Source organism: Hippoglossus hippoglossus, chromosome 16 (assembly GCF_009819705.1).
Source record: "Hippoglossus hippoglossus isolate fHipHip1 chromosome 16, fHipHip1.pri, whole genome shotgun sequence".
Taxonomy (NCBI): Eukaryota; Metazoa; Chordata; class Actinopteri; order Pleuronectiformes; family Pleuronectidae; genus Hippoglossus; species Hippoglossus hippoglossus.
This window is the reverse complement of record NC_047166.1, coordinates 5,102,267-5,115,988: the sequence shown is the minus strand read 5'-3', so window position 1 is coordinate 5,115,988 and position 13,722 is coordinate 5,102,267. Positions and strand designations below refer to the sequence as shown.

Below are 13,722 nucleotides of genomic sequence, written 5' to 3'. Positions count from 1 at the left end.
CCATCCATCCCATTACAGCAATGCATCACTCCTCCTCCTCCTCCCTATGCACCTCCCTCCCAACAACCTTCACCCATCCCAAAGACTGATTAGCGCTGCTTCCTTCTCCTCACACACACACACGCACACACCACGTCATTTCTGGAGGTTTCTGGAGGTTTCTTTTGTGTTTGTGTGCACACGTTGACGTCCCCACTGGCTCCCTGTGACTGTGGCGTCGCCTCCAGGATGAAGACGCGGTTCTGCAGAAGGTATTTTCCTCCGTGTGTCTCTCCTGGAGCTGGAAGGCGATAAAATAAAAAGAAGAAAGAGGAGGTTTTTATTCAATCTTCAGACGCCACAAGCTCTCGGATGGTCCCGGAGAAGTCCACCCATCGATACCCATCAGCTGGAGGAGACGTCTGAAGGATACCAGCGAGGAAAAGCGCGCATCATTTAATTTATTTGAGGTGAGAGAAGCTGTGGAAATCAGAAGACTTCATGCGTAATTGAATTTTTTTGGCAAATTCACCTCACCTGTTTCCTGTCTGACCCGCTTTTACGCACTTAGCCACGCGTTATTTTTAACTCCCGCAGGAATGCACGGAAGCCTTGCGCACTTTTGTAAGCCTCCAAAGACGCGCAGAAGGCGGACAGCGGTGTAAACAAACCCTCCGTCATCTGAACTGTGCCTTGCACGACTTCCACACTGCCTCCATGTGAGCAGCAGAGCCACCTGTGCTGCTGATGTGAGCACCATGCGCACGCAGCGGCAAACATCTGGCTCCAGTGGTGTGCGCGCAAACAGCGGATGGTTTCACTCGGATGAGTAAAGAAGCAGCCTTGGACCGAGAGAGCTTTTATCTGCAGAGACATGTAGTTTTGGAATCTGCAGACAGAATAAAGCAATAACACAGATTTTGAGGCAATAACGAGGAGGATAATTGTTCTTCCAAAGCCAAAGAAAGGAGCAAGAGGAGGATCCACACATGCTTCCATTTGTCATTTCCATTTTTTTTGGCTCAGGTCAAATCTGCAGTCATATGAGGGGAAAAGTCAGCGAGTGCAGCTGAATGTTTCCTCATGCATGCAGCATTTTGACATTTGAACAGACTTTTTGAAACTGCACAATCACCTGCAGGCATTTTCCATCTTCCAGCACGAACTCCCTCGGACACCTCAGCATCGTCCCCTGAGTCAGATCAGATCTCAGTCTTCCTTTGGCTTTTAATTGTTAATCACTGACTGGTTTGCCAGTCAGTATACTGGCATTGCCTAGTGCAAACAGCCTCATTGTGCAGGAGGCCTGGGGGTGTGCCGCTGAGTATAAATAGTTGAACAAAGGCCCCTTTGCAGTCGACAAGAGGCCGAAACCCGAAACTCTGAGTGATTCCTCCCTCTGGTAACTCTAAACCCTCACACACTCACAGACACGACCAGAGAGAGATATAGACTCCGGGATGTGAAGAGCGATTGTCCACCCTCCTGTAGATGTGCTTGAGAAGACCAGACCAGCAAGAGGACCCACCCACCCCTTCCTCCTGCCTTTGTATCAGCTGAAAAAAGAAGAAGAAGAACCCTAGTGGACCACACCCAGAGCCCCAACAGCATCAGGAAGGAGCCTCCTCCTCTCACTTCTCAGACTTTTTACTCGCGGTCAGGACGGCTTGTGTATCTTTGTGCTCATCAGCAAACTGGAATATCTGCTTTGTCTGCCTGTGTGTGTCATATTTATCAGTGTGTGTGTGTCTGTGTGTGTTTTGACGCCACTAAGAGCTGCCACCAGTCTTATGTCTCCTGTCAGGATGTCTGCAGGACCAGAGCTGCTGCTGCTACCTCTGGCCCTCCTGGTGCTCCAAGGTGAGTGGTGGGCAGCGTTCACGTTGCCATGGCGACGCCGTGGTGGCAACAGCTATAGGCATGCACATATGGGCCACCGTCCATTTCTCCTGTTCACTGTCTGCGTCGTGTGTTACTGCTGAGGTGTCTCCTGTGGATGGACACTGCTTGTTGGCAATGTTTGTGGGGGAGAGACTGTGTGTATGTGTGTGCGTGTGTGTGTGTGTGTGTGTGTGTGTGTGTGTGTGTGTGTGTGTGTGTGTGTGTGTGTGTGTGTGTGTGTGTGGTGGATGTGTGTGTGGTGGATGTGTGAGTGGGTGGTGTATGTGTGTGTGTGTGTGTGTGTGGATGCTGATGAGTGAGTGCTTTGTGGTTCCATCACTGTGCTGGATTGTCTGCTAAAAGCCCAGCTGTTCAGTTTTTTTTTCTGTTCAGAGTAATGAGATGAGGGGCTGCACACACACACACACACACACACACACACACACACACACACACACACACACACACACACACACACACACACACACACACACACACACACACACACACACACACACACACACCCACACACACAGTGACTGTCTCAGTGACTGCACCTAGACCTAACATTGCCCGAACCTTAAAATATATACCATAAATCATATAGACACAACAGAACAATAGATATATATATAGATAGATAGATAGATACCAGTTCATATTCAGTTTACATTGACAGAGAATATAGTAATAGTCAATTATTAATCAATAATCAATCAATTATCGAAACACTCACTGATTAATTTTCCGTAGATAAACTAATAGATTAATCAAAACGCTCGAGATCTGCTGAATGGACGTTTTCCGTGATTCAATGTGGTGATTCCAGCACAAATGTTTCAGTTACTTACTCCATATAACAGAGTGCTGCTCATACACCTGCTTCTCTACATTGTGCTGCAGCTGAAGGTCGATGTGCAATATATGAGAAAACTGCTCAAGAAAAAAATGTCCTTCAAATGTTCTCCACTTGTCGAAATGGCCCTCGACCTTTCCCCTCCTCCCGCTGGGATCGTTTGAGATATCATGACTCAATTTCCCATCTTCACAAGAAGCTGTTTACTCCCATTTATCCTCCTGTAGCCGTAGAAACACCTTCCAGCTGACGTGAAAATAGCCTGAGCTCCATAATCCATCATCTTTAAGTTACTGTCAGTCCCCTGACACCCAGGAGGAGGAGGAGGAGGAGGAGGAGGAACGCTCCATCTTTCACCAGCTGTCCTGAGAAATGTATGATCACAGCAGGCAGCTCTTTATTTATGGCATCTTGGCTGATTTGAAAACATAACTAAATGTAAAATAATCAATGGGCATGAATTTAAAATGACTCGAGGCAATTTAAACAAGATATAAATGAGCACTTATCTCCGTCAGCCAGCTGCTCTTTGTCTCACTCTCCGTCACTGGCAACAATACGAGTGAGAGCTCACACATGCAAAAGTCAACACACATTCATAATGACAAAAATCATCAAAATCACTGTAACGTCGTTATTCCTGTAAATGAAGAGGCCGCTCATTGGACGTATGACAGAGTCACAAAAGCAGGCGGACGCTGCAGAAAGAGTCAGAGACCAGACGAGTGAAGATTAGTTTGAACGACCTCGACAGACGGAAATGGATGTCCACACCGGCTCCACACCGCAGTCACTACTGCTCTGACTCTGCCCGACACCAATTAACAGACAAAGTTCAACTTTTTGTGAGATTTTCATTTCCTAATTGTTAGTAAATAAGTAGGAATAGTTTGAGGCTTGTACATTCTTGAAAAACCTTTTGTTCCGTCGCTCTATCAGCCACGACAAAGTCACAGTGGGCCAACAGTGGCTCTACTTGTTTCTGTGGAAAGTCTCTCGCTTGTTTGGTGTCAAGGGAAATGTCACAGATGCATGGCATTTCCCCCGGTTACGTATGCCTACTGTGTGTATGTGTGTGTGTGTGTGTGTGTGTGTGTGTGTGTGTGTGTGTGTGTGTGTGTGTGTGTGTGTGTGTGTGTGTGTGTGTGTGTGTGTGTGTGTAGTAACCCAGCCATGGAAACCGATGTCATCCTCCCTCATTTCTTTTTGCTGTCGCTTATCCAATTTTCTCTCTAATCACCAGTTCAGCAAATCTGAACGACCCTTTAGTATTTCCTTTAGCTCCCGTGCAGCGACATGCTAAGCTAGCTAACCTCAGTGGGGTGGATGGTCTTTTGTGGTGCTAAAACTTTAAGTCAGTTTTTTTAATTTACTTTGTAGGCCTCAGGGCTGTGCAGCAACTGATATGAGGGATTAACCAGCCAGCCCCCCCCCCCTCCCCCATCAGGGAAAAAACCTCCTAATCTGCAATTTCTGGAATATCCGTTGCATAATCCTGAACCTCGTTCCACAGATTACACAATGGATTTTTGCATTTTGTGAGGCCCTGTGTGTGTTTGTGTGTGTTGTTACTGAGAGTTGTTGCAGAGGCAGTTTGGAGCCTCTGACTCTGTTTAGTCAGGTCCTTTTCTGTCCGCTTGCATGTTTGTCTCTCTCTCTCTCTCTCTCTCTCTCTCTCTCTCTCTCTCTCTCTCTGTCTTTTTCGCTGTCGTCTTAACTTGTCGTCTCAGCTTTGGACCGTCAGCAGCCTCCATGCTCACCTTGCACAATCTCTCACTGTGTCACCGGCCTCCCTCAGGATTACTGCCTCATAGTGTCTGTGTGTGCTGCTGCTCCTGCACCAGGTTTCCATCTGTCTCGGTTCCTTCTGTCCCTGCAAATTAAAGTTTTCCTCTCCGTCATCAAACCTCCTCTTCATCTCCTCTTCATCTCCCTCCTCCCGTGTGTCAAACCTGTGATTGTAACGTGTCTCCTCTTGTCTGTCTTCCAGGTCTCACCTCCTTGATCTCAAACCCTGCATGGGATGTTTAATTTTCCTGTGTCTATGTCTTTTTCTTTCTTTCACTCTGTCTCTTCTGTCTGTAAAAGCTGATATCCTAGAATCCAACACAGACTTGAGTCAAACTACCGTTGCATATTAATGTTTAACCTGCAATTTGGAGGGTAAAGTCGTTTCCTGTGACGTTTTACCGACTTTCATTGCCATTCATCGGCCTCTGTTGGCAGCGGTGGATTAGCAGCAGCACTGACAGCTGGTGCAGATTTACAGCATCGTGTAATTAACGCAAACGATCAGGTCACATTTGTAACAGACAAGAGAGCTAATTACAGCGGAGATTAAACCGGAAAAATTCAATAAAGCTTCAATTGCTTTCTGTGAATATGTGCACCTGCGTCTCTGAGCAGTTCAGGACCAGCATTTGCAAACAAATCTTTGCCTCAGGTCTGTTTTTATGTAGAGGTCCTCAGCAGACCCCCCCACCCAGAAAACCCCAAACCTGAAGACCAAACACCAGCCCCAAGATTATATGAGTGCTTGAACAAATACATTTTTTTAATTAAATATATATAAATGATAAAGATAAAACAAATAAAATCAGAGAAGAATCTGAAAGAAATGTGAAAAGCAAATATTGATTAAATCGATACAGATGTAATATATTTATAAAAGACTCAGATTTATAAACAAATAGAGAGATAAATACATGAAATTCAATTAAAAGCAATAAAGGTAGTAAGAGTAATAGAAAAATAATAAAAGCAGTTGGTGGAGACCAAAAACAGAGATAAAAGGAGGATTGATAATAATTAAAAGTCAAAGTTTGAAAACAGATTAAATTAAGTGAAATCTCTCATCGATGCCTGACGATCTGAACAAAATGCAACTGACTCAAATGTGGCTTTGGACACTTTGCTATATTGGAGGTGGAAGTGTTGAGTCGCCTTTCTCCGTTCGGACTGAATCCACTGATTTAGAATCAAATCAAGCTCAGGCTCGGTCTCAGTTCGGTCTCAGTTCGTTCTCGGTGCATCTTGGTGGTTCGGGTCTGCTTTGGTTTTAAATGCATGGGCCAGAAGAAAAAGGCAGTTCATCTGTGTGAGCTGCTTTTTAGTTTCCAGTTCTAGGCCTAGTGAAGTTTCTTACCATTATGTTCTTAACCTTCTCTTCTCCTCCTTCCCCTTTTTTTCTCCTCTCCCTCTCCCCTCTCTGCAGTGCATCATCCAGCATTAGGCACCTTCTCCCCCTTGCTTTTGTAGAAAATGGCTAATACTGAAGCTTTTCCTCCTCTTCCTCCTTCATCTCTCTCTGCAGTGCGGTGGCCTTTCTATTTCTGTAATTCGTTTATTGACGCTGTAATGTTTGTATCCCAGGGAGTTAACAAAAAGACAGAAATACAGCTTTTTTTGGTCTATATTTGTAAAAATGGAGGATGTGGAGTTACTGTGAATCTCAACCAACCTGGAAAACCTTGACTTCCTGGAGTTCATCTGATCAGCGTTGTGCTATGTGTTTCCTCTCCCTCATCCCCTTCCCCTCCATCTTGCGATTTAAAACAAACGCTTCCCCAGAGGTCAAAGTTGAGAATAGCACACGATCATTGGTTGAGAGCGATGCTGAGGCCTCAGTGGAAACTGCAAGGTGCAGTGTGAGAAAGAAACATTTGGAGTTACAGGTGTGTAACTCCCGGCCGATGAGAAGTATGTGTCATGATGATGATGATCGCATATATAGACTCACGCTTCTATATATGACGCTATAGCTCAGATACCGATTGACAGAATGCAAGAAAATAGTATCGCTCAATGCAACTTCTTTATTTCCTCTCATTCACAGATTTAAACAAATCAAATGTAAACTCAAAGACAAATTAATTAAATTTAGAACAATCCATGAAGTGAAATGATGACTGGAAATAAAAAACATGCAAGAAAAGAAGCTAAGTCCAATATAAAAGTAGAAAAAAAATAATAACACGCATGCAACGAGCATTGGGAGCACGCAAAGAAACTAAAAACTTACAGTAGCTACATTTGTTTTGTAAAATACTGTATTTGCCTGCAAGTACTGAGATAGTGGAAAACACCAGAGCTCTGCCCATGTGTCAACCGCTCCCTCGAGTCACAGGAACAAGAAAAAGAGGAAGGAGAGCGATGAAGTGCGATAACGTGACGTTTCTAACCTGGTGGTCTCCGTCCTTTCCCCCCCCCGTAGCATCTCGGTGCCATGGAGCCTGCGTGGAGGTGGACTCGGACACAGAGGCCGTGGCCAATGAGGGCTTCAAACTGGGTTGCATCTCCTGCAAGATGAGGGGCGAGGTGGTGGCCTGGGCCTCCGTCAACTGGTTCTTCAAGGCTTCAGATGAGACCAACTTCTCCCATGTAAGTAGTAACAGGACGAACCACAAGGCAAACTTAAAAAAGTAATATTAACCCTTGTGTTGTCCCTGCTTCCCCCGGCTGTTGGCCCCCTCACATAGCCCACCCCATATTAGGACGCACACGTAGTGCAATAGACACGTGAGCAGCCCTTGCAGATGTATTTGTTACACCCGCGGCACACGTTGTGAGTTTTACAGTCCTTTTTTCCTGGGGCATATCTGACACCTCTTCCTCTTACTCGCCCCGAGCGGGGCTGCTGCTAGGGCTATGGAGGAGGCCGGACACTCGGGTCGAGCGTCGTAGTCAACAGCTCTCTGTGCGGCGGCGGCGGCTTTTACAGCCTTCACAACCGCGGCGGACGCGTCCATCCGGGGGATGCACTCCCTTCGTGCGATGAACGGAGTCACGAGAGCCTTTCCCAGCTGCTCTAGGAACACCCTCCGCTTGTTCCGCTTGCCCGGCATCCAGTCTGGGTTGATCTCTCTCCATATCACGAAGGCGTTGTAGGAAGAGACGTCGAGAATGTTGTGATAGACGACCAGGGGCCAGCGCGCGGTCATCCTCCTGCAGCTGTACGTTCCGATCACCTTGTCTAGGTTGTCCACGCCACCTTTGTTGCGGTTGTAGTCCAGGACGATGACCGGTTTCCCGTCCTCGCGGTCGCTGATGTCGGCCTCAGGGGGCCGTGTGCTCAGGAGCACCACATTCCTGTTTTTCTTTGGGATGTAGGACACAAGAGTGGCAGTGGGCGTGAATGCCGTTGTCTCCGTCTCTGTCTCCGTCTCCATCCTCTCTGTCTTCTTCTCGGTCTGCTTTTCTGTCTGCTTCTTGGTCTGCTTCTCCATCTCCTTGTCCGTCCGCTTCTCAGTCTGGCTCTTTCGCGTCCTCTTCGGGTTCAGAGGATGGTTGCTGGGAGAATAGCTGTTGGAGAACCTGTTCTCTGGTGAAACGCTCCTGACGCGACATCGTGCCATGGTCCGTGAGAGAGTGGCACACTGAGACTTATATGTGGGTCTAATGTACCCCCCCTTGATTTCAATTGGAATCAGGTGTGGGTCTAAATGACCCCACAGAGCACCACAGCGCCCTCTCTGGGGGTCTAAATGACCCCTCCCATGACAATCGAGAATGACAATCCATTGGTCTCAATTACCCCAGGAGAATTGGATAATGACAATCCTTGGGTCACCCTAACCCTAACCCTGACCGGCCAGGGCTTGCGTATGATCACACGCACGCACTCACTCACGCACGCACACACACACACACAGACACACACACACTCTGGGTCAATTCGACCCAGGAACAACACAAGGGTTAAAGGTATAGTTCACAGAAAAATGAAAAATTCCCTCATTATCTACTCACCACTATGCCGATGGAGGAGGTGGGTCCACAAAACACTGTTGGAGTTTCACCGTGTTTTTAGCCTCTCTACAGTAAATATGACGCTGGTTAGCTTGGCTCAGCAGAAAGACTGGAAACATCTTGTTATGAGTTATTTGGTGTCCAGATTATGCAATTGATAAAATCAGCACAAAACCCAAAATAATACTTAAAACAACGTGGTTTGTCTCCTCTGGGAAACAGCTGCGATGCATTTATCACGAGAGACAAAGCAGAGTCTTGCATTTTTCATGACAGGGATTTTTTTCCACACCCTTTGGAAATCAACACTTTTGCTTTGCTAAGAAGACTTCACCACGCGAAGCGAACAGGCCATTAAAGTACAGAGCACTTTGAGCAGGACTGATCCCATTAGCCCACAGTGAGGCTAATTCACCGGGATGTGCGTTTTTAACTGCAGCTCGGTCAATAACGGAGATGCAGCAGCAGTGAGGATGTGGAGACTTTCCGCAATTACGACAGGAAGGCTGTGGGTTTGAGAAACAGTAATCGTGCCAACGCAAAAGTAACGGCTCATTTTTCACCAACCAGCATCTAAGAACCTAAGCTTTGTGTCATGTTATTTACACAAGTAAAATAAATAAAACTAAGATTAAAGTGTCAGGGATAGAAACCTTGACCACAGCTATTCTCCAAAGACTTGTTTATTTTCCCTTTACGTATAAAAAAATGATAAAAACGTCACTGCTCATGTGCTGCCGCTAATTTGGAATGAATGTTAAGCGAAACATCCACTAGGGGGCAGCTCAGAGTCAAAGGTTTCTGACACCAAGAAGCACGATGATGGTGAAGGAGGCAAAACAGGAGAAAATGTTCCAGTTTAGAATTGCTGAACAACTCAAATAACCTCATCTCAAAAAGTTCCACTATTATTAAAATGTTTTTAGTTTTCTTTGGTCATGTGTCACTTGCACTATTGGCTACGCTGTGACCCTTGATTTCTGTTTTGATCGGTGATTAGGCTTCTCTCGTCCATATCTGTAAAAAATACAGATTAAATCAAATGGACAGAGCTCTATCCTCTGGTATCTGTTTTGCTTTGCCTCCTGTTCGAAGAAATACCGACGTGTCATTTTCTTCCAGCTTTACAGCTACGAAAACCAAGATGGCCTAATCATTGACTCACGTTTCTACAAGCGTCTGGACTGGAAGGGCAGCAAGGACACCAATGACCTGCAGGACGGCTCCATCTTCATCCGCAACGTGACCTACAACGACACGGGGACCTACCTATGCATATTCTACCGCACCCTCCAGTACTCCAACTACGATTATCCAACCATCACCAAGAAGATCATGACCATTAACGTGGTCGCCGCAATGTAAGGGCGGGGGGGGGGGGGGGGGGGTTGTACTGTATGTTTGAGTCGGAACAAGTGAAACTACATATTTTGATAAAGCTTGGTGTCGTACTGAGACATTGGGAGACCAGAGCTCGTACTTATCAAACTTATGAATGTGCTAAAGAGCCAAATTCAGCAAAAGTTTGGCTTCATTCTTATACAATGGGAGGAACTGGAGTCATGTCACTCATCTATACAGACATCCAATGGTTTATAGTTTGTTCTGATGCCCCTACTGGTGACGAGAATGTTAAGTAGGTGCTATAAGTGCTTAAACTAGCTGAAGGGTGTCCCTCATGGTTCAATACTTGGTCCTGAGTGATTTCTATTGAGTGAAGCTGCTCTCTATTTAACTAAAGCTACAATCAGCAGTGACCTGGGTTTTTACAGCAGAAACTCTGACGTTAGACCTTGCATTTAACTGTATCTGCAGCAGCATTCAGGTAATGATGAATTGTGACATAGTTCAGGACAGGGGGGTCGCATTTAAAAAATGTATGGCCTGGAAGATCTCACAAATTAAAATCTAACCCCCCCCACCCCCCCCCCCCTCTCCATACGCACACATGTCTTATCTCATCTTCCTCTCTGTGTCTGCAGTCACCAGGGGACTGGCATCCATCTTGTCCGAGGTGATGATGTACGTCACCATCATCGGGCTGCAATTCTGGCTGCTGGTTGAGATGATTTACTGCTACAGGAAGATCTCAGTGGCCGGAGAGGAAGCTCTGAGGGAGAGCGCGTGAGTAACAGAAACACACATGCAGCCTCTCCGCAGCACCACTCCTTCATATCCAGATCATGCTGGGTCGTCCAAATGTCCCAATTTCTCACCGTCTGCTTTCACCCTTGGTTTTCTCTCCTGTCAGTTTGGAAAGAGAAGATGCAGGGAGAACCCCCTTAAATTCTATGATGAGCTATGTACAGGAGACTGCAATGACACCCTGGGCAGAAACCACCAAACAAGGCCTCAGGCCACTAGCTTGGTGCTTTTAGAGGTTTGGTTAAACACTAGAACGTCTAATGTATATGATGCTTCTGGGATGATGGTGGAGGTTTTCACTTAAATTGAACTACTTTACTATTTGTTGTGGTGTATGCACTTTGCTCAATTGTTGAACAATTTTGAATGATTTAGTTTGATATCAGGTGTTTCTTGAATGGGGGGGGGGGGGGGGTCTCTTTTGCCTGTGGCCCCCAATGCTCCTGCATAGATACAATCAGTCTCAATCTGCTTGTCTCAAATATAACAAATATTTCCCCTTTTCCTGACTGAGCTGATTTCTTCTTCTGATTCTGCTCCACTGACCTTTTCTACTTTTTCTCTGTTCTGCCACTGTCTCTCCTTCAGGGCGGAGTATTTAGCTATAGCATCGGAAAGTAAAGATAACTGTGCAAGTGTCCAAGTGGCAGAATAGCACTGGTAGGTCTGGATTCTCACTTGTCTTTCTTATTTACTCTTTCTTATTAGTTGGCATCCAAATGTAAAACTTAACCTAATGGATCTGTTGTGACTGAAAAGGCAAAGTTCCAACACTGTGTCATCTCAAACCTTTTTCAGTGTCAATGTCACCATTTAAATGTTTTACCTCCTCAATTTATTACCTAATTATTAACACTTGACTTTAGACTATTTTTATTTCTAATGTTGGAACAAACTATTGGAATAAAAGACCACGTTGTGTCGTCTTTCACAAACTTTAAACACATTTTCTATTATTTTAGTTCTTTTGGATTCTTCACTATCCAGCTTAATAGTTTGTGCTTTGAGAAACTAGACCGTTGTTACTGAGCTTTGCTTTCGTCTCGGCTCCACATCGTTTATATTTTACATTATTCATTTGATCTGAAAGTTTTATGTTTGTTCTTTATTTCAGGTCAAGAAAGAATTCAAGACAACTTCCTTGAGGAATCTCACCTCCATTTTTTTTGCTCCACCTTCTCTCCTCTCACCGTCCCACACCACCGCCCTCCATGCTCTAATGGAACCACGGAGAGGAAACAGATCTCCACAGAACGGTTCTTTAAAGTGACTTCCAACCAGAAGAACGAGAAACACTGAGCTGTGTCCTGTTGTGAGGGACAGGGTGGACGCATCAGGTGGTGGTTCAACAGTACACAGAGAGACACCTGTACTGTATATATACTTGTATAGTCTGCACAGATAATCTTTGAACACATGTAGAATAAACTGTAGGCCGACATTGTATATTCACTATTTGCACGCTAACGAGATTATTGTATGTTGGCATCAGGGTTCCATCGATAAGGTTTTCATCCATAAGTCCATTTTTCAACGAATAAGATGAGGTCCACAGCTCAATTTTAGTCCTAAAGTTCAGTGTTTCATTTCACAAGGATGAAAGCATCAAGTATCAGGTATTTCCCCCCAGAATCTTACTAAAATGAGCCTTAATTTAAAGCGTTTGGATCCTGCTGAATGTTTAGCTCGTCACCTTCGGCTGTTTGAAGGAGACTGAAGACATTTTCAGAGTTTAGAGTCATCAGCCCTCAGGTAAAAAGGTAAATACGGTAACGAGACACCGTAAATTCAAGGTTAAACGCATTGGACTCAGAAAGCAGCTGAGACGAGGCTGCTTCATGTTAAACTCTGACACATCACAGTCATGTTTCTGCTGCAGTGTTTCCCGTGATCCTCGGAGCTCATGATGCACAAATCAACAACAAAACGTTTCCTGCAGCGACAACGGAAATTAAATTTAAACACGGACACCAGCTGAATTTCTCGGCCACTTTCCGCTGAACACAGCAGGTTTGATTTGCTCTTTTAAATCTCTTGTAAGCTTCAGTGCACCTGAGGCTGAAAGTGTGACTTCCCTCGACATATGGGACGATGACAGCACCTCACTGATATAGATAGAAACAAAAAAGATCAGCTCTACCCATTTCTCCTGAGGTAAAATCTTTTTCAGACTTTCCTGCTGCAGTGTTGGAGAAACTTAAAGGTTTTTTGCAAATTGCTAAAAGAATCGTGTCCAGTGAGCCTCCGAGATTAACGAGGGTGGAAACCCAAGAAAAGCAAAGAGCTGAAGTGTTTGTAAAAAGATAAAAAAGTTATTGACTAACACCAGGTGGCAGCCAAACACTGTCGCTCCGCTTGTTTACTCATCTTCTCTTCTCTACATTTTGAGGTGCAGAATAGATCGACGCACACAAACTGAGAAATTCATTCAGAATATATTTTTTCTGTCTGAATAAGCAAAGAACACGATGTCAAAAATGAAGCTCACAAGATGTGTTTATATGTGTGAATGAAAGAATACGTTTTCCCTTAATGTGTCTTGAATGGACGATTCTTGTCCCCGGTGGTGTGGCTGCATGTGACTGAAGTTAATCCACACATTTAAAATAAATAAATAAAAAGGGATGTTGGTGGAATTAGGGACAAGAAGGTCACTCACACACACACACACATGCACACACACGTTGCATTCTGCAGGACGAGGACAGGGATGCAATCACCACAGTAATCCTCACTGCTGGCATGATGAAATGGCCAAAACGAGAGATCAGCGCACACACAACCACACAACCACACAACCACACACACACACACACTCAGTGGACTAATTTGAGGGCAACAGTGTACCTGTGAACATGTAACATGTGACTGTTCCTGATGAGCAATTCAATGCCATTTATCGTTACTCAAAACTACTCAGAGGATTCCATGAACATTTTTGCGTGACCAAAAGAAGAAACCCTAAAAATGTGGACCTGGATAAAAGGGCGTAGCCAGGATTTTTATTCTTATCTAACCATGGTGAAATAGGGCGTTAGCCATGGCGCTTTCCGAGTGACCTTCTAGTTTTAAAATCCACTTGACAACGATGTCTGGTTGTGACTTTGACGTTA

The 13,722-nt window shown here is 45.1% G+C and overlaps 1 protein-coding gene across 1 annotated transcript; it reads left to right on the top strand.

Moving 5' to 3' along the window:
• The first annotated feature begins 537 nt into the window (after positions 1–537).
• Positions 538–11,985, top strand: LOC117776322 (sodium channel subunit beta-1-like). The gene is made up of 7 exons (XM_034610157.1): positions 538–1,839; positions 6,930–7,096; positions 9,587–9,825; positions 10,280–10,341; positions 10,447–10,588; positions 11,198–11,269; positions 11,724–11,985. The coding sequence occupies exons 1-6, from the start codon at positions 1,770–1,772 to the stop codon at positions 11,262–11,264; spliced, it is 747 nt and encodes a 248-aa protein (XP_034466048.1). The 5' UTR covers positions 538–1,769; the 3' UTR covers positions 11,265–11,269; positions 11,724–11,985.
• The last annotated feature ends 1,737 nt before the right edge of the window (positions 11,986–13,722 follow it).

Coding starts and splice junctions, on each gene's coding strand:
- LOC117776322 (XM_034610157.1), top strand. CDS start 1,770: ATGTCTCCTGTCAGGATGTCTGCAGGACCAGAGCTGCTGCTGCTACCT. Junction 7,097..9,586: donor ATGAGACCAACTTCTCCCAT/GTAAGTAGTAAC, acceptor ATTTTCTTCCAG/CTTTACAGCTACGAAAACCA. Junction 10,342..10,446: donor GGGGGTCGCATTTAAAAAAT/GTATGGCCTGGA, acceptor CTGTGTCTGCAG/TCACCAGGGGACTGGCATCC.